Below are 23850 nucleotides of genomic sequence, written 5' to 3' on the forward strand. Positions count from 1 at the left end.
CACTTGGCAAAAATTTAAACAGGAGGTTTTCAGTCTGTGCTTCCTACTCAGCCCCTGGCACCAGCTAGCTTGCTTCAGGCCTCCACTGTATTAAGTACTAAGATTTTTAAAAACTTGATAGTACTTGTGCCACTGCTAGCACTAGAAAAACTTCTTTTACTGATTAGAGAAGATGGATAAAATAAATAGGCACTTTCTTGCAATAGCAAGAAGATAAGTAGTACACACACAGCAGTGGTAGCTCAGAAGAACAGCTGATTGACAGTTAAACCATATATTTGACAGTTTATCGCATTAAATGTGCTTCTCAGTGTTATGTTTAGATTGCCTATGATTAGAGCTGAAACAAAAATGTCTTCATACAGTGCCACAAATTTCTATGCTGCTGTAATACCATAAACACATTATCAGCTCAACTAATGATGGTTTTTTTTTTCTAAGATATAACCCTTTAATTCTACCAAAATTTTGTGGAACTCTGGCACAGAGTAGCTTATTAATTTCATTTATTTCTTGCAATGGCCATTACAGTAATAGCTGGGGTTTTTAATGTACTACTTCTAGTTACCAGACACAACTGAATCTCTTCTTAAGAGCTCCGAGGGACCATCACAAGAGAGCAATTTATTGAGCGCAAGCTCTCAGATGAGATGTGGAATCTAATAATTCTCCACTGCATACATAAATAAGTCAAATGTTAACAACTGGAAGTTGTACATAGGTGTCCAAAACAACGTTAAAATATGTGAAAGTTGTATTTGACCAGGCTAGGGACAGAACTCAAACTATTGGTGTTATGTTCTTCAATACTGCACCATTATGAACAACACAAGCTTCTTTCAGAGCCTGAGGAATAAAATACATTACTTTTCATTGAACATTTATTGTAATTTCACACACAGAGAGCTAGGAGAATAATTATAAAATCCTAGCAACTTAAGGTGGCCAACACCACAGGCTTTCTATAGCAAACACAAACTCCTCGGAGAACTTCCTCTAAAGGGAGATCCAGACAGATGAATTTAGCTGTTCTAAATCAGCCTTTGGAGAAGGCTTCTACTCCTTTGACACTTAGAGGGATCCTTACAAACACTTGGACTAAAAACTAAAATAAAACAAGATTTTATTTGTTTAATAAAACAAAAGATCTGCAAACATGTAAGATGCCATCTCACTCCTCTGCCCACATTGCTGGCACCATACTCCATTAACACACAGCACCTCAGGTACCACAAGGATGTTCTGAACAGCAATGGTGCATTATTCATGCTGATAATGTTGCTTTCTGCATTTATTCTGATGCTGATAGGAAGTTTCTTGACTGCTCCTATGGGGTGCTTCTTTGCTTTTTCTTGGAAGCTTACAACCTGATATTAAGATGCACATTCCAAACCACCACTGCCATCCTTTACACAGGCATCGACTCCTTCACCTTTGGCTTTTCAGCCATCTCCTCTCCCTTTCTTCACCGCTATTCAATGTGTTGGCACTGAAACCATCTTACAGTGATCCTCCCATTGAGAAACTGCATTCAGATGAGAAGTACGTGATAAAGGACAAGTTGAGCACTCCCAACAACCAAACTCACACTCCATCCCCACCACCAGTCAGTCACACATCCTGAATTGCTAGTTAAGTTTCCACTCGACCATTAAAGCAACATTCAAAAAGCAGAGCAGCAAGGAAAACAGGTTAAGAAAAAAAAAGAAAAAAAAAGAACCTAAGTCTAGAAAGCAACAACTTTTCAGCTGTAATTTGGTGAACCAGCTTACAGGAAGATCTGGAAGTCAGCTCCAGGCTTCCTATCATGCCTGGCAAACTCTTTACTTCCTTTGCAGGCTACACTGTGGGGAACTGATAAGCTATACAGCCCTGTTTCTGCCTGTGCTCCTCGGGACAAGCTGGAACAGACTGGTTACATCCACAAAGCACAGTATTTGCCCCAGAGCATTGTTTTTAGCAATTCCAGGCTGAGCACACACCTGCACTTTGTGCCATAAGGAGTGGCACCACACTGCCTGGGGGTACTCATTGGCACAAGACTTGCTGGGGTAATACCAAGGGACTGCCACTGGAGAGAAATTCATGTATAGCAGAGAACACATCCATACTGCCCATCATTAGTGGACCCAGCTGCTCCTGGGCTTCCACTTCACAGGAGCTAATTGTTCCTCTGGCCCCACAAGGGAACTCTGAAAGAACAAGGCAATCAGAAATGAGGTCCCCAAAGTGCACAATGGGCCAAGCCACACAGACACTGCAGTTCTCTGGGCACTTCTCTCTATTAACTCCACTGATGCTCTTAATTGAGATAATTTTATCAATTGGTGCATTCTTTAGAAGCACATAAAATAATGACGTTGTCAGAACCGGATGTAACTCTTTCTAAACATAAACAACACATCTTCATCTCTTTAATTGGGATACTTCTTGTTCTTAGGGGAAAAAAAAAAAGCAGCTTGCAAACACACAGAAACTTAGACTTTTTCCCAAGATATAAGAAAGGCTTAAAGACTATTAGAAAAAGTCCCCATCAGTGCACCAGCTGGAAATAGGAGACATATCTGTGTTTTATCTGCTCCAACTCTCCATGCTGCTCTGACTGCCTGCGCTGCACAGAGCCAAAGGCAGAAGCTGTAAAGGCTCAAGACAACACCTGGAACTGTTTACCTGCCCAGCAATGGCTGCTGCCAAGAAATAAGACAATGATTAATTAAAACCAAGACAAAAAATATAGCCACATGCAGATTTCAGAGCAGTGCAACATGACTTACAGACGTGCCTGCAATTAATATGGAGTTAATATGAGATGGATTGAAAATTAAAACTCAAGGTTATTCACTGTCTTAATCAACATCTATTACAGTAGCTGTTTTTCAAAACAATTTGTTTGGATTAATTCAGTCTATTTATAGAAGTCCCTGTGGAATCTTATATCTTTAGCAAAAAAAGATCAAAGAGACCAAAAAGTTATCCTTGGTACCATAACCGTATTTTATCATTTAATGCCATTACATTCATTAGTTCTTTTAGCTAGAAGTCCTGAAAAAGAGACCACTTTTTAGAAGGAAATTACACTGTAATAAACCTGATTTCACTATGTAAAGTTATTTCATTTGGCATTACAGTCATACTGAATCACACCAACATCCAAATCTACATAGGATGCATGGAGAGAGAGTATTCTGCATGTTTAAGCACTGGTTTAATGTATTTATTACAGTGAACAGCAATACATGAGTGGGCCTTTGTCCTGTACTTCAGGAAAATTCATGTGCTAGAAAAAGAATAGTAAGTCTCCTACACTTTCTCTAAGTTTGTTTTAAAACGAAGTACTAACTGCCTGTACTAGTATTAGTACTCTGTTTTCAAGCTTGGTAAACTGATTTAATAAGAATTTAACAGACAGAACAGAATTATAGATAAGAGAAGCCACTAAACCTAGTGAACTGTAGTGCCTTTTATGTTTAAATTACAGAAAGTGATGTGTCCTTAAAAAATACATTATAGCTGCAAAAGTTGTCATCCCAGGAAGTCCTGCCAAACATCACTGAAGAGCACCATGAAGCTCACAACTCTGCTAGACTGAGGCTGGTTAGGTGAAAAGCTGCAGTCTCCATGCAGATGCAAGCATTAAGGAACACAGAGCATCACATTTCTTTCTTTCTTTGATCACACCTTACTTTATTTTGTAGAACAACTTGTGGGCTCTAAACGTGCAACTCAGGATTCTCAAACCAGTTTACATACACCCAAGATGTTGTAATTTTGGAGAATGAATCTCACTGTACCTCTGGCCATCACTTAAAAAATAATCACATATGAAAAAAATGCTATTTTTAATGCATTTTTTGCATATTTTGTTTTATATGCACAGCACACAGATGCATAGACAAGCATATACACCAGGCCATATGCTTTGGCTCCCTTACACAAACCCCAGCACAACACACTCCTGCCTTAAGTCCAGAACTGGAACCAAGAGTGACACTGGGAGGTCTGTTGGTTTATGAAACATAACTGGATACTACAAACTTCACTTCCCTGCACTAGAATCCTGATGCAGATGAAATGAGCAGCCCTCTGTGCTGGCCAATTTTGGCAGGCTGGGATAAACCAGCCTGACACAACAAATGCCCAGTGCTCACCAGCAGCTGCCCCAAGCAGGACCACAGCCTGCACCATTCCTGCCTGCACCACCCCTGCCTGCACTGACAGCTGCAAGGCAGGGTGCAGTCTTGCTAAGCAGAGCAACCAGTGAGATAAAGGTAATTCTGACTGGTTTTGCTTGACCACAGGGTAGTAGTTAAGCATTGCCTTTGCATGCTAACACGTAGTATTATACTAACCAGAGAGGTAAGTTTTAATTGAAAATTTTCCTGCTTTCATCATTCTGGAATTGTGTTATACTTTGAGTCTCCTCTGGCTCCTCTTCACTCTTCATTTCACAGGAGAAATTAAGCAGGCATGCATGTTCTAATTTCTCTCACCAGGGTGTCACCCATAGCTTCTGCTCCAACTGGTAAAAATGACTGGGTTCAAAATTCTGCTTATACATCCCAAAGTGCCTCCTCTGCCCTGGGCAGATGTACTTCTTTGCACAGGAAATACTTTTTGCAACATGAGTGAAGAGAATTCTATGCTGTGGATATCAGCCATCCAAAAAAAAAAAAGGACTCATATAGTGCTCATGCACTACAATTTTTCTTTGACAGGATTTTCAGAAGGAAGCTTCATTTTCAGAATGAAGCTTAATCTCAATTATTTAGAACCTCTGTGGACAGTGGGTAGAAATTAGCAACGATCACACACATCACTTTCACCTTCCCAAACTCTATGATTCAAAATTAATCACTTCTGATATAAGAGCTTATTGATTTTATATTCACATTTGGATGGGGTATTTGCAACACACCCCTGTAGCACCAAATTAAGCCTTTTCTTTATGAACTTTCTTTGAATAAATTATTCCCATAGGATGTGTAGCTGCTCCTATTACTTTAAGTCTCCTATGGAGAAAAAAAAAATCAAAGGCAACAAAGTAAAATATTGTAGAATTTCAGGTTTACAATTGTTTTTGGGGAAGAGCATGAAGCAGGAACCTGAGGTATTTTACCTTCTTGAAAGAAAGCATCAATACTTAAGAGATTTAGATGCATTTATCCCCTCCACTCCCTAGCTTCAATCAGGATGAATGTTGTCTTCATTAAACTCAATCAGATTACTTCTCATTAAAACTCTCAAACATATTCCTTTGTCAGGAAGGAATGTAAGAATCTCTCTTTCCCTGGCAACATAGAATTGAGCATTTTTTGTCTATTTATAAATTGCAAATTCATTTTCTAGAATACACTCAGACGTACTAGCATTTTTCAAACAGAAATTTGTATCTTAAGAGGAAAAAAGTCCTACTGGACTTTAATCATAAACCAGATCCTTGAATTAGTCATACTAACAAAGCATCTGAAGTACAACTCTCTATGACTGATCTACTGGTTTTTAAACCCATGCCATATACACACTCAGTTTGCTCTGTATTTTCTCAGCATTTCAAGCAAAACCATCAAATGCCAACTTGACAGAGCATTTTGAGAAGTACCCTTATTCCTGTTGCTTTTTTTTTTTTTTTTAATCCTACTGTACATAAAAGCAATCTAGCTGAATCACTCCATGTGTGGGAATAGCTTTCTATTTCCTTCCTGGAAACTATCTACAGATCATCCCTCCTTCCCATCACTGTAAGCAAGTGGTATGAGAGTCTGCTGCTTCTCTTTTCCCAGGAATGGGCTGTCAAAGGCAGACATGCATTTTGCTAGCAGAGGAGTGAAAAAAAAAATAGTAAGAGAAACTGCTACCTCAACTTAGCTGAAAGAAAAAGTACTAAAAAAAAGAACAAGATTAAGCAGGAGAAAAAAGGTTTTGTCCAAGAAAAACAAAGTGGGAAGAACTGATACGTAAAATAACTTTTATTTCATAATGACAAAAAAGATTCAACTTCAGCAATACCTAAATATCATGAAACACAGCAGTAATTCCAACATCCCCTATAAAATACAACTGTTTTCTTTAGCTCACTTGAAGGAAAGCATTAGTCTGCTGGAACAGTTCATATACATACCAGCTATGCAGTCTGCAACCTTATCATTTAAAATACAGATAGACACTCTTAAAAGCCTTTTTAAGTTTAAAGTGCAACTGTTAGCATGCACTTCATACATTCTGTAATTACAACTTGAGGTAAATTGCCAAACAGCTAAAACCACAGATAAGAGCTAAAGGTATCTATTTCCTATAGTGATGAATATGGAATTCCTCAGCCTGCCAATTCTCCTTGCTTCAAAAGCTCTCATTCCAAAGGCTCAAACAACAGTTTACAAGTTGTTGTTTTTTTAAACAGGAGCTTAACAAAAAGTAAAACTATCAGCATCAGTTGTACTTCAGTTTATATTAGCTGAATTTTCCCAATAACACAGCCATGTTTGGGTTTGTGTTAGGATCCTAACAAAAGTTACAGCCAGCAAATCTCTTGCAAGGCTTCTGAGGTCTTTTATCCCTTCTGTAGCAGCAGAACAAGAAGATGACAGTTAAAGAAAAAAAGTGTTATTAGACCATTTTGCAGGTATACCCAGTGGTGTTACTATTAGAACAGAGGGAGTACAGCAGGCATGTTAGTGTATCTCTGCCTTCCTAAAGTTAGGCTAGCAGGACAGTTCTTTAGACACCACTAGTGTATTGCTGCTACAGTATTACTGTAGCAAATATTATCAAATAAACAAACAATCTGTGACCTGCCATCTAGGCAGAAGCGAGACCAACTCCCTCCCTCCCTCCCCTGGCTGATGAACACTCCCACTGCATGGCACCTGCTTGATCAGAAAGAAAAAAAAAAATCTCGACCAGAAGACTGCTTGGAGCTAAAACACAGCCCACAGCCATTTCCCAGGGAAATGGCTACCTGGGCAGCAGGTCAGGAAGCCAGGTGAGCCTCACACAGGGATCCAAATGGGCTGACACAGAAGAAAGTGGAGAAGTCCTCTGCTTCTGCACACACAGAGGGTTCTGCCTGGTAAATACTCTTCCATTTTATGACTGAATAAATTATTTGACTTGGAAGTTTGGTTAAATGAAAGAGAAGAAAGTAATGCAACTATAGATGCCCCCATCTCCTTCTATCAGTCAATTTACACCTTCAAACATCCACCCCAAATAAGACCATAAGCCTGAGAAGGGAGACAGGCACTGTCAGAACCACAGGCTTACAGTGTGCACCACAAAGACAAACCAAAAGCTGTTTAAAGGTCCGTGTTCCTACCTGCAGCCAGTACTTTAAACAAGTAAATTTTAAACTGCTTAAACACTTGCCCCTGCAACTCAGTAACACCCAGGCGAGCAGGCACTGTGCTAGCTCCAGAAAGCCACTTCAAGTCCACCTGAGCAGCAGTAACACGTTAGATCACACTTAAAATAATTTAATATAGAAATATTAAGTCAAATAACCAGCCACATTTGCAGGTTGTTAATACCTTTCCTGCTCCAGGACAAAAACATCTTCAAATCAACTCTGAAGTACCAGTGTGCCACCTGGAAAGTCAATGCCAACTTCTAAAGCTGTCCAACATTTTCTAACAGTCACGGTTTGGGTGGCATTTTAAAATTATTTTTTTCTGAGAGTAGGGCATTTTACACAGCATTTTGGAACATCTGAGAAGATAAAAGCCAGCCCCAAGTTATTTTGCTCATATCTCCTACATCTGTAGTCATCAAAAGTTCTTATGAAAAGATTTGGAAGTTAACACTCTTAAAACCACAAGGCTTTAATTATGTTAATATTATATTATATTATTCAAGCAAAATAACAATTCCAACTTACCTGGTTAGTACATATTCAGAACATAGGCTACCACCCCTTTATTCCTGATTACTACACTTGGTGAGTCTGCTCCAATAGCAACACAGTCCAGGTGCACTGCTGTCATATTCGGGCAAAACTCAAATCCCAACCCAAAAAAATGCCCAAAAAGTCACTGGAGCAGGTGCATTTTGCAGCAGGAGGAGGAACTATCACACTTAAAATAGCAAGTATGTGTGAAAAAGAAACATTTCAGGTAACTTGTGACTTGGACGATGTGTTATCTTTACAGTAAGGGTGTGCACAGTGAACTATGTTCACATTAAACAAAGCAGTATTCATCATGATGCACTGGAGTGCTCTCTAAAAGGTACACATTAGGAACTATTTGTTCATATTCTGGTTTGTTCTCTTGTGCTCAGATACTCCCACTTGCAAGGCAGGATCCACAGGTACCAGGAAAACCATGTGCCAGGAGCAGTAGCACTCAACCTGCAAAATATTTTGGATAGTCACCAGATTCCTTTTGCTCTGCTTATCAGTTTGGACTAGAAAGCTACAAACAACAACCACCTGGAAAAGACAATGCCTAAGCAGATGACAAAAAAATGTTTCTTGGGGTCACCCCTATCAGCACTGTGATAGACATGCACACTCAAAAGCTCCAATGTCAGGAAATGCTAGAAATGTTTTCTCCTCCAATGTTGGAGAGTAGTGTCCTTCAAGGTGTCTGGACAAGATGTCTTTGACTAATCCTGTGGATCAAATTTTGTTTTTTATCTTCTTCTTTCCCCTGAAGCTACAGCTAGTACATCTGCCAGGAAACTACCAGTTCTTAGAAACCTGATCAAGATCAATCCAACCCACTTACTGAAAACACTCTCTCAAAATAATTTCAATAATAATCTGAATATTAAGCAAAGGTGTCTACAGAAAAGTGAGCAGAAGATGCAGCAGTGAAGCCTAGAGCTAGACTACAGCTACTGGAGAAGCATAAGAGGGGCACTGAGCTCTACAAACTGCTGAATCAATACCAATGAGAAGGAGCAGGGCTGAGCACAGGCCTGGGCAGGTATGCTGCAGAGGAGCAAAGGCTGAAGTGAACTACTTTAGCATATGATGTTCAGTGACTTAATGCCTACAGGCAAATACTATGTTATACAAAAGAGGAGGGAGGATGTTTGTTATTACACAGTTACTCTTTCTGATTGCTCCAAGGTGCTGTTATGTGGGGAGCCGACACTGGTACTGATGGCCACTGAACATTATCTGTTACCACCTGCATATGCTCTGTCACATTTGGCCAAGTTGTAATGAGCAGCTTCACAACCTATCTAGTTATTCAAATTAAGACAGATTTTAGCTAAGAAAATGGTTGCAGCTGATGTATAATGCATAATGTAATTGCAAGGCAGCAACTAAGCAAGACAATACTGTTCTTTCTGCCTCATCTCAAAAACCACCCCATAAGAAGAAATCCAACAAGTTAATGAGGCAAACTTCTCTTCTACCTCATGCTGGAAGCAGAGTTGGAAAGAAGCTGCTTACCTCAGATAATGAACTAGCTCTTCAAGGCAAAAAACAACATGAAGAAGTTCTCCTGTGAGTACCTGCCAAGTATGACTACTACGAAGAAAAATGCCCATGGATGAATGAAAGTAAGACACCAAGTCCAAAACACAACCAGAAAGCTAAGTAAGAAGAAGATCCTCAAGCATGTGAGCTGACTCACCCAACTGAAGAACAGTGTTTCACAATGAAGCAAAAACTAAATAAAATAAGCTATCAGGGCACCATTTTTTTCAGCATGGCTCAATATTGACCCAAGACTGTGTGTCACGGTTTAACACTGGCCTGGCAATTAAACTGAATAACAGATGCTCTCTATTAATCCCCTCTCCTCCTTGATAAAGAAAGGAGAGAGAATAAGGGAGAGAGACTTATGGGTTGGAAACTAAACTACATAACTTTAATAAAACAGTAACGATAAATAGGAAAAAATTACTAAATATATACAAATATACAAGAAAAATGATACCACGTTCCTCCCCCCCCTCCCCCAATAGCTCTCACGCCACCACCAAGGCTGCAGGGCAGCCCTGGGAAAGTCCAGGCTGGACTCCTGGAGTTGGCACCAGTAGGGAGCTGGAGGCAGGAACACACAGATTCAGGCTGGCATGGATCAGGAGCACACGCAGAGGAATGGACGGAAACCTCCCAGGATGCCCATGCAAACAGGGACCCATAAAGAAGGGGAAGCAGGAAGGGGTGTGACCCTTGTAATCCCTCAAATTTATACTGAATATGACGTGTATGGGATGGAATACTCTGTTTGGTCAATTTTGGCCATCTGTCTTGTCTGTTCCTCCCTAAGGGAGGGCTGCAGGTGTGACCTTTTTACTCCTTTTTTCCTTTTGGAGAGTAAAATGTTCCTCAGAGCTGAGCAGTGTCCTTGGCTCTGCATACCAGTCCCTAGCTGTAACTATAAACATCAAGCATTATCAATCCCAGAAGCAGACACTGTCTGAGAAACTTGCTGTTAATTTCAGCAAGTGCAGCTACTTACAAGAGACTTAGCTGAAAGCAAAAGTACAAGACAGAAAATTACCTTTATCCTGGCCCAAACCAAGACACTGTGTGATTTTCAATCATGACAATTATTCAGATGAAGATAGTTCCTTCATCACACTATGTTTAACTCAATACTTTAACTGACAGTTGTGGAAAGCTCTCCAACCAGAGGTACTCTGAATACATAAGAGATGAAGCCACTGTGCAAGGCACAAGTTCAGGGTAAAACTTCCCATAAAGAAGGAGGAATGTAAATGCATATAAAGAAGAATGCTTTTTGAAACAATCCCTTTAAAACATAATAGAAAAAAACAAACCAAAACCAGAAGAAAAAACATTTGCTTTTTGTTATACATAAGAAAACATCAGCTGTTCCTAAAGTAACAGAGGAAGTTAAAATTAACACAGTGAGACAAAAACCTAAAAAAAAAAAAAAATCAACTTATGTTATCTTACTTCCTCAGTCTAGATAAATCACAACATCAAGAGGTCAAGCAAGGTCAACAAGGATGCACTATCTTCAGACTACACATGGACACCTAACAGTAAGGTTAACACCACAGTCATCAGACTACAGTAAGATTCCTGCATGCCAAATTTTAGAGGTATTCTTACTCTAATTACAGTATGACAGTACAAGAAGGGCTTATCTTTATATTTGTGAAAGGTTAATGCAAGGTGTCTCACATTTTACTGAGTCCATAAACAAACAAATGTAAGGAAACATGTGACACTTTAAATGTGTGTACTTAAATGTACCTGGAAGTAAATCTACACTGAGTGAAGATAATGAATCACTGTTTCCATCATCCACATACCTCTTCCTCTACTACCCTAATTTCCCTGATTTGGAAGTTTCTAGAAGACTTTGATGCTTGCATTTGCCCATTATTACATCCCATTACTTGTAGAACCACAACACTATTTCCTCCATGCTGCCTAACAACATTTTCAATACTATGTTGGCCATTTCCCACCCAAATAAATCACACTGACAAGATGAAAGAGTGGAAATGCACAGACACTTACTTTGATCCTAAGCCTTTGCCTGCTTGAGCATCTGGTCCCATTGTTTTTAGATAAAAATCATGAAAAATGCAAATAAAAAAAATATTGTGAGATATGAAGAATTCCACCCTGTAAAGCTTTCTCAAGCAATTGTAGCAGGACTAACTGCACATTGCTTTTGAATAATTCAGATGCAGTTCTCATGCCATGGAGGACATTACAAGACTGTCAGAGAGGCTGATCTGGAATGAGGGCTGCCAAATAATCTTAATTGTCACCATGGGAGGAAGAAAATTAACAGATGTTGCTGATGTAGCAGCATAAGACATCCTCAGACCCAGTCATGCAGCCAGTTGATCATCACACTGAGCTGATGTCCTGGAGCCACCCTAGAGCAGCTGTCTCCTACCTGCAACCTGCCCTCCGAGCTCCATGGCCCCGGAGGCAGCCACAGTTCTCAATCAGCTCATAACCTGTGCTGCTCAATCTCACACAGAATTTGAGAGACAGCTTTAGGGGACAGAAAAGTAACCACCAGGGACAACTAGTAGCAAAAAATCTATGCTGAATGACACAACATAAATATATTAATTGGATGACCATTATAAAACACAAGTACTACCAATATAAAGCTACTGAAAATATTTAAACAGGCTCTAGAGAGCTGCAGAAGAGGTTTTGTACAAATTTACTTCCTAGTTTTAATCTGTATGTGGGGATAAACCATTTGTTTATCACCTGGTAACGACTTCCCAGACAAGAAGGGGAAACAGTATAAGGAGAGGAGACCCATAGATTGAAATGAAAACATATTTACTGAAACAGCACAACTAATATTAATACTAATGCAGATATATAATATACAAAGCTATATTCAGCCCAGTGAATAGAGTAAGTGGGAAAGCAGTCTTTGGAAGCAGGATGGCAAACAATCCTCCTCAGGGTTTGCAGCCCTTGAGAGCAGGAGGAGTAGGAGCCTCCATCCTCAGTAAACTTCGCCCTTTATAATGGCCTCATGTCTATGGCACAGAACACACCTGTCTGCCAGCTTGAGCTGCTCCTCCTAGCTTAAGCTCCTACTGACTCAAAACTGGTAATGGCCTGCATACCATGGTTGGCCTATGATTCCATCCCAGAAAAACCACGACAGCTACAAACAAGAGTTCTGCTGCATCAATCCATGTCTATCTCTTTCTTTGACATCATAAGTTTATAGTATTCCTGGAAAAAAAATCCTGCTGTGTTATCTATTGGAGGTTCAAGTTACAAAATGACTAAAGTTCAAACTGCTCCTTGTGTAAAGGAGAAGAGTCCAACAGGGAGCTACCAGGAGGACTGAGCATCTCTCCTGTGAAAAAAAGACTGAGAGAACTGGGGCTCTTCAGCCTTGAAAAGAGAAGGCTGAGTGGAGATCTTAGTAATGTCTACAAACATCTGAGGGCTGGGTGTCAAGAGGAAGGTGCCAATCTCTTTTTGGTGGTGTCCAGTAATAGGACAAGGAACAATGGGTTTAAGCTGGAACAGAGGAAGTTCCACCTCAACATGAGGAGGAACTTCTTTACTGTGAGCACTGGCATAGGCTGCCCAGAGAGGTTGTGGAGTCTCCTTCTCTGGAGACTTTCCAAACCTGCCTGGGTGCATTCCTGGGTGTCCTGCCCTAGGTTATCCTGCTTTGGCAGGGAGGTTGGACTAGATGGTCTCTAGAGGTCCCTTCCAACCCCTAAAATTCTATGATTCAATGATTTGCAGCCTACGAAAAGTATCTGAAGCCTGCATCCAGTTCACCAGTTTTCCTGTTTTTCTTGCTTATAGGAATTTTTTCTTTAGCCCCAATTTCTAGGCAAAGGGAGAGAAAGTAATATTCAAATATGCCTAACATCTTGAGCGTTCTTTGGTAGTTCATCCAAAAAGATATTTCAAAAAGAGGAATGTTCCTAAGAAGTCCCACCATGTTCAAATAAAGAATTAGCATGTCAAGTGCTCACTAAAAAACAGCATTAGTATTTCTTTGCTTATAACATGTATTATGCAAGATTTTCACTGTTTGTGTCACTATATCACTACCAGCACACACAGCTCTCAACACAACATTTAAGGTGGCTCTAGGCTGCATTCTGCTACTGCTGCCAGTTCTGATATGCAGCAAAGAGACCAGAAGAACCACAGTTTTACATCTCATGCAATATAAAAAACCCCACAACTGTGAATCATAGAGTGGGGTGGGTTGGAAGGGACCTTAAAAGATGCAAGACCTACCTCTTAAATTTTGGCATACACATTATTTTGGGAGCATCTCCCACACACACAGAGATGTGTTCTGGATCACCATATCATGACATCAATAAAATGAAGTATGAAGTATTTACATTATTGCCTATTTTGATAGTAAAGTTGGACACACAACTTCTCAAAACCACACTCCAAAGTTTTGCAAACTTTCAAAGTAAAAAAACAATCTCATACTCCAATTTTAAATAAATTTATTGAAAGTGCACAGAAACTAAGCATAACAGCAAGAGGGTTTAAAAAATTGAAGGGTAGAAAAAAGTAACAATAAGCTTCCATGATACAGGTCTCTATCTGTGTGTATCCCCTAAGAATCTACAATCCCAGCCTATGATCTCAGGCTTCGAAACTGACTCTATACTACAGTTTGCCAATTGAAAAATAAGAACTACAAGCTCAACAAAGTTTAATACAATACTAATAAAGACTCAGAGTGAGCAGATCCTTTTTCTTCAACTGCATTGCACAGCTACAAAAATCGGCTCTAGTGAATCAGCAAGCACAAAAGAAAGAATGTCCTACTCTTCCTACTACTTAATATAGACATCTCTATCTACCAAAAAAAGTCCACCAAACGTCTGCTCCTTATATAGCCACTCCAAGGTAAATAGGTGTTCCAAGTCCCAAGAAGAAGATAAGAATTGGAGAGAAAACAGTTCACAAGAATACATTCACATGCTGTTTTCTTGCAAGTGTAGGAATCAGAAGGCCTCTTAAATCCTCCTTAAATTGTTTAAACAAAACATGCTGATACATTGGCACAATTCCAACATTTTGCAAGCACAAACAATAATGTGAGATGATATTTATAATGTGCTTCCTAAAGGTTTCCTCAAGCCAACTTCAGTCCAATATCTTCAGCCCCCAGTAAACGTGTTTCTTTCTCCCAGCCCCTCCAAAACCAGTAATTTCCTCCAACAGGAGGCTGTGGGGCAATAATCTGGTTTCACTTCCATAAAATCCAGATAACCACCTTCAAGTGCTGCACAAGCTGTCACACGGGTACTGCCAGGACTGTGCTGTGCCATGACTCAGGGCGAGACAGAGTGATGGTGAATCCTACCAGACAGAGCCAAGAAAAGGATAGACACTCGAGTCATGTCCTTGCACTTCTACTTTACAGGGTACACATGCAGCTACAAAGTGAGGAGAGAGTACTTTTCTGAGAGGCTTTTCTCAGAAACAGCTTTGTCTCAATGAATTTTTCCTTTAAAAATTCATTTTTACACATGATGAGCAACCGATGTTTTAAGGTACAGATCTCCACTAAATCAAAAACACATGCAATAACTCTAAAAGAGGAGACATTAAGAAGCCATGCACACATCTCATTGTTTCACCAGAAATAAGAATCCTTTGCACAAAAGTGCTTGTTTCACTTATGTAAAGCATTTGCACATATCAAGTAGTGCAACAGCAAATCAAGCACCACCCATGTGTTTAATTTAAGCACTTAAGAGTACATGATGAAAAACCAAAACAATTAGGATTTTCTCAGATTTCCAAGTCAGGCATTCAGTCTGGCTAGACATTCTACTGCAGGTACACAATTTGCTCTGCTCACCCTATGCTCAGCTCCATCTGCTCATTCTCCAGCCCATGTAGACATCATCCTACAACGGCTGATAGCATGCAAGGGCCTGAGCAAGTAAGAGCTTATGAGACACAGGGTAAGTTACCACAGGCAGCCTGCTGTGTTACTGAAGCTACATGTCCTCTGGTGGGCTCACACAGCCTGTGGAGAATGAGCTTGTGCCTGCCTTAATGCACTTGGCTTCTTTCAAAAAAGAGATTAAAAGACTCGAGAACCTGACAAACTTCACATGAAAATACTAATAATAGAACTTCTGTAGCAAAGACGTATGTCTTTAAGCCATTTTCTTCCTAAAGTAGTTATGATTTTATTTCACAGTATCCTCTGTAATCATGGGCAACATGCTGAGAGCTCTTACATCAAATAAGCTGAAGCCTGCTCAATTCTGTGCCAACCAACTTGGCAGCCCACGGGTGTCTGCACGTCTGTGTGCACACCCCTCCTCTGGGGGTCACAGGAGTCTCTCCCTTTCACGGCAAAGTTTCCATCACTATTTCAAAACAGTGTGCATTCTCTATTTCAAAATGCATCATTTTCTATTTAACCCAGGTTCCTCCTCAGGAGTACACAACAGATTTTCCTCCTCAAACTCACACATTAACTGGGTTTTTGCCTTTGGCTGCAAATTCCTGTGGAAAGTAACTAGCTCTCTACAGAGTCCCAAAATCCACATCTGCCTGGGAACTGCATGCAAACTGGACTTTGGCACATGAATCACAGAAGCCTGTGAGAAGACAGGCCAAACTTATATGCAAGTCTTTAGTTTTTGGTTTTGTAATACTTGAGGCTTCTGGCTTTAAGCAGTTTTTATTTTGTCACCTTTCAGCTAGGCTCAATCTCAACTCAGTAGAAAGCTGTAAAACAGTCACTTCAGTACTCCAAATACTTTTTCTTCCCTTTTTAACTGTGACACTACTAACATAATTTACTGTTGCCTTTAGGACACACACACAATCTCCTCCAAAATCCCAACCCCACATACCCTTATACAGCCTTAAACATCCTGTCAAGGCATACCCCATCAAAACTTGTCAAGATATGCTATGTATTAATTCAACAATAACATCATACACATGCTGTAACATAAACATGTTATTCTATGTTCTTTTTAGCACTACTGTCTCTGAACAGGGTCCCCAGAGGATTTAAGATAAGCAAACCAAATATAACTGATGCAAAGGAACTTGTAGGTAGTGCTAGAAAGTTGATTTTCAGTGATATTTTAGAAGTCGCCAAGTTAAGAGTGTCAGAATAGAGTACCTGTAATGCAAACACCCACACAATTAGCAAAACTGCAAGTCTGAAAACTTAGAATAAGGGGCAAAATTAAACTGACCATAATGTGATATATACAATAGTACCATTAACTCTGTGGGAGTAAAAACTGGCCATGTGTTAAATATCAGTATTTCAGCATTGGTGAATGTCAGCTAATATTGTGCATACTTTGCAAGAAATACATATTAAAAAAAAAATACTGTTATTGGTTCTTTTTTAATTATTTGGTTACCTCTTTCCATGCTTAAATAGCATTAACTAAGAAAAGTGTATTTCTCAATAAATAAAAAAAGTGAAAAGAAAAAACTCAAATATTTGACTGAACAGATACTTGGCTTTCAACCAAAATCTCTATTTCAACATATTTACATTACCTAAATCTTTAGACAGACAGTTACAAGCTGCTATTTGTTTACATAAACTGTCCAACTAACTAAAAATTACAGGACTGCTTTTCCAGGCAGGTCATCAATATAATTGTGAATTAGGAGCTGGTGTTGCACAGTCATACACACAAGCGACAATCCTTGCACTCCAGATAGAAATGCCACACATCAGCTTTCAGCAGTGTTTGCCTACAAGTCAGGCCTCATCTTGCTGAGAATGGGACTGTTCCACCACACTGCCATATTAAAGAGACTCAAAATTTAAAGTCAGTAACTTAATAAATCACAGAATGATATATAGGGAAGTGTTGAGAGCCTCTGCTATTTTTTCACAATTTGCATTGAAACAATTGGAGAAGGTCCCTGATAACACACATGGAATGCTGTAATGGAACTGCAGGTGTGCTTCTTCCCCAGGAACTATTAGAACTGGACAACACAAATCTGGAAAATCATGTTGAAAATAATTAATTTAATATGTTCATTTTAGCAACGAAATCTTTTTATTTATCACTACTGCCTAGTGCAAAGACAGATCCTTTACATGAGACAATTTTTAAAAAGAAACTTGTATGCAGGAGAGATGGCAGCACCTCAGTGCACACCTCAGGCAGTTGCACAGGAGGCTTCTCACAGCCTTGCCAGCAGCCAGTCAGTCACACACTGCTGCAACCTTCACAAGACACAAGGATTTTCTGTGCTTTCCCAAAAGGCCTCAGCCCCTTCTGGAAACTGCTTTCACAATTTTTCATTCAAGATTTGTTAGCCAACTGCCTCTAAATACCTTCAGAATAAATAGCTTTCTAGAAGCAAACACCAGTCACTTCCACAATTTAGGAAAAGCAATGTAGGGATGCATCTCAGAGATGCTACAGTACACTCTGAATAAAGGGAATAGCTAAAACTGAACCTCAGCATCATGCAAATGTGTGCCACAAACTAGGCAGCCAAGCCAAATGTAGACCAACACACTCAAGTACCTTTTTGATGCTACTGGAAAAAAAAAAGTCCACAGCCTGCTTCCACTTGGAGCTTTAAACTGATTCAACCAAATTGTACTCTAGTAACAGATACTGCCTTGAATACTTTGGTATGGTTATTATTTTTATTATTACTCTCTTACTGAAGCTCACCTCCCACCCCCATCTTCAATGTAGTGAAAAGACTTAGGAATTTACAAGTCAGAGAGAGAAATGTATTTCTAAAAAAGTTCCCTCAACCTTAAAGTAAATAAGTGACAAGCTGGAAGAAACAGAGTCCAAAAACTGACTTACAAAAATTCAGTACTTGGTATGTTTTGCACACATTACTTTTAAGTCATGTGAAGAAACTTCCAGGAGATACCAATGTGTAGTGACTACACAACCTAAAATAGCAGGCTTCTACGATGTCATTTTATGAATTATTATAACCCCAGCAGTAAACATAACTGAGGAGATTACAAGAGAACAGGGAGCCAGAGGAGGTTAAGAGTTTGTCTTCCGAAGTGTCCAGCAAATCTGGGTAGTCATTTTGACAAACCTTGCAGAATGGAAGTCAAAGAGCTCAATGCTTTCAGTGGGAGGGGGCTGAAAGACCCTGAGGCACATGCTGGGCTCATACAAACTGACACACCAAATCTATTACTGATTTCTAAAGGCTCTTCTAGGCCTTCAGCTGTCACCATACACCTTCACCACCTGAACCCTGGAACCAAGCCAGACTTTTATAAAGGTGCAGGGTTGGAAAGGGTATTACACCTGCATGCACCACGCCAGAAACCCATATTTAACCAAGTCAAATAGACGTCAATGTGAGCAGGAGCATGCTATAGGTCAAGGCAAAGGTTACATTTTGAAAAGCATGAACTGTAAAAACAGAAGACACAGAAGGCACCAAATAGCTGTTATTAAGGGCATCACCTGTATCAAAAGCCTTCCTTGTGTTTTAAACAAAGGGGAGAGCACTCAAAACCATTTTCAGGTGAACAGATGTTTGCCTTCCCTTGATTTCTGCAGGTTCATGCAATGCCAACTGATGAGACCTAAGCTAACACAAAAATACTATGGAAAAATACTCAAGATCAGCACACGCATTCCAGAGTCAAGAGATCCATGAAACCCACTAGTAATCCCACACTGAAATGCATAACACTCCATACATGCGTTGAAATGTATATACTGAGGACGGTGCCACTATGTGTGCATACCCTCTCTGGCAGATCTTAGCAAACACATTCCCCATGCAATTACTTAGCCTACGCACTTTTCACAGCAGCAGATTAATTTTTTTTTTCAAGTTACAGTCCCTACTATGCATTTGTTCCACTTGTAGCACGAAGCTCTACACGTGTGCTTGACAGCGGCTGCGGAGGGCAGGCGTGCAGGACCCACAGCTGACAGCGCGCTGCTCGCCTGCTGCCTCCCCCCGGCTCAGCCGCCCTGCGCGACAGCCCCGCAGCATCTGCGTGAGCAGCAGCGGCACCAGAAACCTCAACAACGGAATAAAAAGGACAGAGCACCGGTAAAGAGAGGAGCAGGGCGACCGCGAACACCCGTGTTTGAGTGGTACGGGGCGAGGAGCGCGACCCAGGCCCCACGTGCAGAGCCGTGACAGCCGAACTGTCTGCCAGCAGCTCCCGTCTCCTGCGGGCGGGCCTGCCCGCTCCACCAGCGCATGGGAACCCGCTGCCGCTTACCGCCTTTATTCCCCCCTCCCGGAGAAGTCGCCGCCCGTGCCGGCCGCGCAGCCCTGCCCGAAGCCGCTCCTCCAGAGGGCAGGACGCCCAGGGCCGCGGCTCAGGGGTGGCTGCCCCGTCGCAAGCCGCTCGGCCGGGGAGCACACCCGGGGCCGGGAGGCAGGTTCGCACGGCCGCTCCCCGACGGCCCGCGCCCTGCCGGACACTGACAGCCAGGGTTGCGGCCAGGCGCCCACCGCCTCCGTCTCCCCCCACGGGCGGCGAGCGGTGCCCTGGGGTCCCGACCCGGCTGCCCTGCGCTGACACCCAGGACCGGGGCTGGGGACTGGGCCGCGCCCCGCCGCCGCGCCTCAGGTGCCACGGCCCAGCGCCCCCCGCCACACCTCGTCGGCCGCCCCATGCGCAGCACCGCGCCGGTCCGCCGCAGCTGCCAGGCCCCGGGGCGGGGAGCGCCTTGTCCCCCGCCTCCTCCGGAGGCCGAGTCGGGGCCAGGCCCAGCGCCGGCCGCGGCCCGGCGCCCCCTCACCCGCCCGCCCTGCGACCCGGCGCCGCCGCCACTCACCCTACGACTCCCTGGCTGTAGTTCCTCTTCTTCCAGGGGGTGCCGGTGTAGAGCGGTTCGGCCAGACCGGCCTGGGCCCGAGCGGCCGGCTCGTCCCCCAGGGCGGGGGCCCGGCCCTGTCCGGGGGGCCCCAGGAGGAGGCTGTAGTTGAGCCCGAAGGTGCTGGCCTTGTTGTCGCGCTTCCTCTTGTTGCTGGCAGCAGCGGCGGCAGCGGCGGGCGGCCCCCCCCCGTGAGGGCCGGGCCCAGGCGGCGGCCCCCGGGGGCGGCGAGGCCTGGTGGTGGCTGCGGTTGTGCTGGTTGTTGGCGCTCTCGAGCGGCAGGAAGTCGGGCTGGGGGTCGGCACGGGGGGCGCGGTACATGCCGGGCGGGGAGGCCGGGCCGGCCCCGGCAGGGGCGCTCTGCTGCTGCTGCTGTTGCTGCTGCTGCTGCTCCTGCTGCTGCTGCTGGAAGTAGAGGTTGCGGACCCCCTGCGTGGTTTCCCAAATCTGCATCCACAGGCGGTTCGAGGGGCCGAGCTGCTCTGGCTGGAACCAGGCGATCCGGGGATCCATCAAACGGGGACCCACCCCGGCTGCCTCCGCTTCCCGCGCCGCGCCGGCCGCCGACGCCGAGACCCTGTCACCGGGTCCCAGCGTTAATGGCGGCTCCTATGGAAGGGCAGCTCCGCGCCTGCCTGCTCGCTGCCGTCGCTCCACAGCCCCCGCCCCTCCTGGCGAGCGCGGCGAGGCGGGGCCCGGCTGGGCCGCCGGCACACGGGCCGCGCGCAATAAAAGGGGTGGAGGGGCGGTGGCGGCCAGGCCGGGCGGGAGGCGCAGCTGCCGGGCCCCGGCCTCACCCCCGGACCGTCACCCTCCGCCCCCGGCTGCTCCCCGGGCTGCTGCCGCTCCTCTACCGTCGCGCTGGGGACCGGAGTGCTGGGGCCGGGCGGCTCTCGGGCGAGAGCGGCGGCTCCTCTCGCGGCAGAACCGTCCACGTCCCGGGGCGACCCGGCCCTCAGCGAGAGCCCCGCCAGCCCCGCGCTCCAGGGAGGGGCCGCGCCCGGCAGACGAACCCGCGGCCCGGCTCCCCCAGCTCCACCCGCGGTACTGCCGGCGGGGTGGGTGCCGCAGGGCCCGGTCCCGCTTTGGGGGTACGGGGTGCTGACTGGGTCAGCCGTAAGACTCCTAAGTAGCGTGGATTAGGTACGGGCGTACCCTTGGTCTGCGGTACCCAGCGTGACCCTTCTCGTACACTCACAGCTGTCACCGCACTGCCCTCAAACTGTTTTGGCGATGGTTATAGGTACTTCTGACTTCCCGCTTCTCATTCAGCTCCCAAGGATAAGAAACCTTATCCTCGCTAAGATAAGCTTAGGTGCCATACTGGAATCACCAATGCTTCTGCAGTTGCAGAAACACATCATGGCACACAGAACGTGGAGTAGTACAAGTATTGGTCAGATTTAGTTCTAGCGTTTTCATACTACAGCCTTAAAATATCTTTAATATAATATCAGCTAGAAAGTTTCAAGCATATTGCATGGAGGGCCTGGTGCTTCCCATAGTTCCCAAATTGTGCGGAAGAGTATTTCTCTTTAGGATAGATGGAGGTGGTTTGGGAATGAAAAAGCTGCATTTCACTTCCAAGTATTCCATTCGGTGGACCATTTACAAAGTATTCTTAGCACCACTCCCCTGAAGTAGCAACAGAATTTATTTTTTTTTTTTTAAATAAAAGCTAATTCTTCAAAACCCAATTATTTGTTCTGAACTCATAGCACATAAATGTAAACACATTTTGTTGGAGGACTGAGGTTTATTTATTTACAGGATTCCTCAGTAGCAACCCTTTCCAGAAAAGGTTATTTAGAATCATCATGTATTTTTTAGCTGAATCAGCCATCCTTCGGCTAAATTCTAGAAGTGCCTTTCACTCTCCTTCAAGGGGCAGGGAAGAGGGCAATGCAATTTTCCTATAAAAAAATTCACATCAGATGAGAAATAAAATGAATTCTCACCATGATTTTTGTCAAAAAAGGAACACAAAACCAGGGAAAGGAATCCTGAAATCCCAATGCACCTTTGAAAGTAGCACAGGTATGAGTGCATCCCAACAGCAGGACTACATCAGGACCCTCTGTTGACAGCAGGCCACCATTATTCTAATAGCATACAGATTATTACAATGGTATTTTACTCCAATTCACAAACTGATTTGACCCCTTACTGTAACAGTAACATGAGTTCCTGACACCCAGAGTTCAGGGAAAAAAGAAAGAGCTTCTTATGACATCCTTTGTGGGGAATTACCAACCTATGTTGTTATGTGGTCACTGAACTAAATGCCTCTCAGAGAAACAAGGAACTTACAAAAATACAGAAACAAAATTAAATTAGACTGAATTAATTTAAATTAATATTATTGAAGGTACAAAAGTTAATGGTTTGAATTTGTTTAGACATTAGACCCAAAACCCCACCAACTCAAGTAAAAGCTTCTTCAAACACAAAGGCTCACTATGTTTCAGCCATGGTGGAGAAAGTGGAAGTCAGAGAAAACTCTTGCCAGTCATTGCAGGTTAAGGATTTGCTAGTCATCTTAATGTTATATATCTTAACTGGATGTCCAGAAAAAAATAATTTAGATTGTTTACTCAATTAATCTCTGCCAGAAAGGAACAGCTACATTATTTTCAGTTACCGCAAGCACTGTCTGAATATGAATCTGCAAAAGAAATTGTAAGGCTAGACATTTCTACCCAGTCCTCTGGGAATGCTTCTACTAAGGAAGCAGAACTGAAGTGTATAAGCATTTTTGGTTAGTTGATGTTAATGTTCCACAAGATATCCATTTAATTTGTAATACTTAAACTACAAACAAATTAATTTGTTCTCTTGACAGTTTTCATTTAGTAAATTTCCTATGCTTTCTTTCCTTAAATATTTTCCATCAGAATACAAATGTAAACCAAGTCAATTAGTATTGGTTGAGGTTATTCTTGTTACTCTAAATAGCCAATCTTTAAAAAAAAAACATACTGTACAAAAAAATGCTTTCAACACACACCACAGAGTCCAAATAATTAAGCTGTTGACTATAATGTGGTATACAGCCATCTTGTGAATGCCAAGGAATGACAAAATATGCTTCACAAAAATGCTTATTTAAATCTTGCCACTTGTTTCTTTTCACAGAGAGCAAAAATAAAGCCACATAGTGATGATAACTCCTTATTTGCACAGCTGGGGATTCAATATTTTGCAGGCTGCAGAGAGGACAAAGCAGCAGCAAATGCCCACCAGTCCTACTGCTCCTGAACAGGGCAAGGAGCACACAGCCCTCTTCATTCAATACCACAGACCAACTTAAATTCAGCATCTATTTTAGTATAAAATCTCAACCCAGAGGCAGCTTCTGTTGGGCTAGGTGTCAGACAGGGAGACAAAGAAGAAATCCACATTTTCAAAGGACTGAAGTTTTTAACTGAAGCACAGACAGATGATGCCATAGGGACCAGGTTAAGCAAACAAATTCAGTTTCAGATACCTGTTTTGATACCGATGTTATCTGTATGAGTACATAAACTGATGAAGATCACTTGCATCTATTTATCATCTATTTACTTATACTGCACATTGTCTAGATCAGTCCCATTTCTC

The 23850-nt window shown here is 42.7% G+C and overlaps 1 protein-coding gene across 1 annotated transcript in view; it reads right to left on the reverse strand.

Annotated features, from left to right (window-relative positions):
- The window catches only part of TENT4B (terminal nucleotidyltransferase 4B), a 38979-nt gene extending 18114 nt beyond the window's left edge, over window positions 1–20865 (reverse strand). Inside the window, 2 exon segments of the mRNA XM_030457755.1 lie at window positions 20212–20438; window positions 20440–20865. Coding sequence (XP_030313615.1) covers window positions 20212–20438; window positions 20440–20763 — 551 coding nt within the window. The 5' untranslated portion in view covers window positions 20764–20865.
- Between the last annotated feature and the right edge of the window lie 2985 nt (window positions 20866–23850).

This window comes from Calypte anna, chromosome 11 (genome assembly GCF_003957555.1).
Source record: "Calypte anna isolate BGI_N300 chromosome 11, bCalAnn1_v1.p, whole genome shotgun sequence".
Taxonomy (NCBI): Eukaryota; Metazoa; Chordata; class Aves; order Apodiformes; family Trochilidae; genus Calypte; species Calypte anna.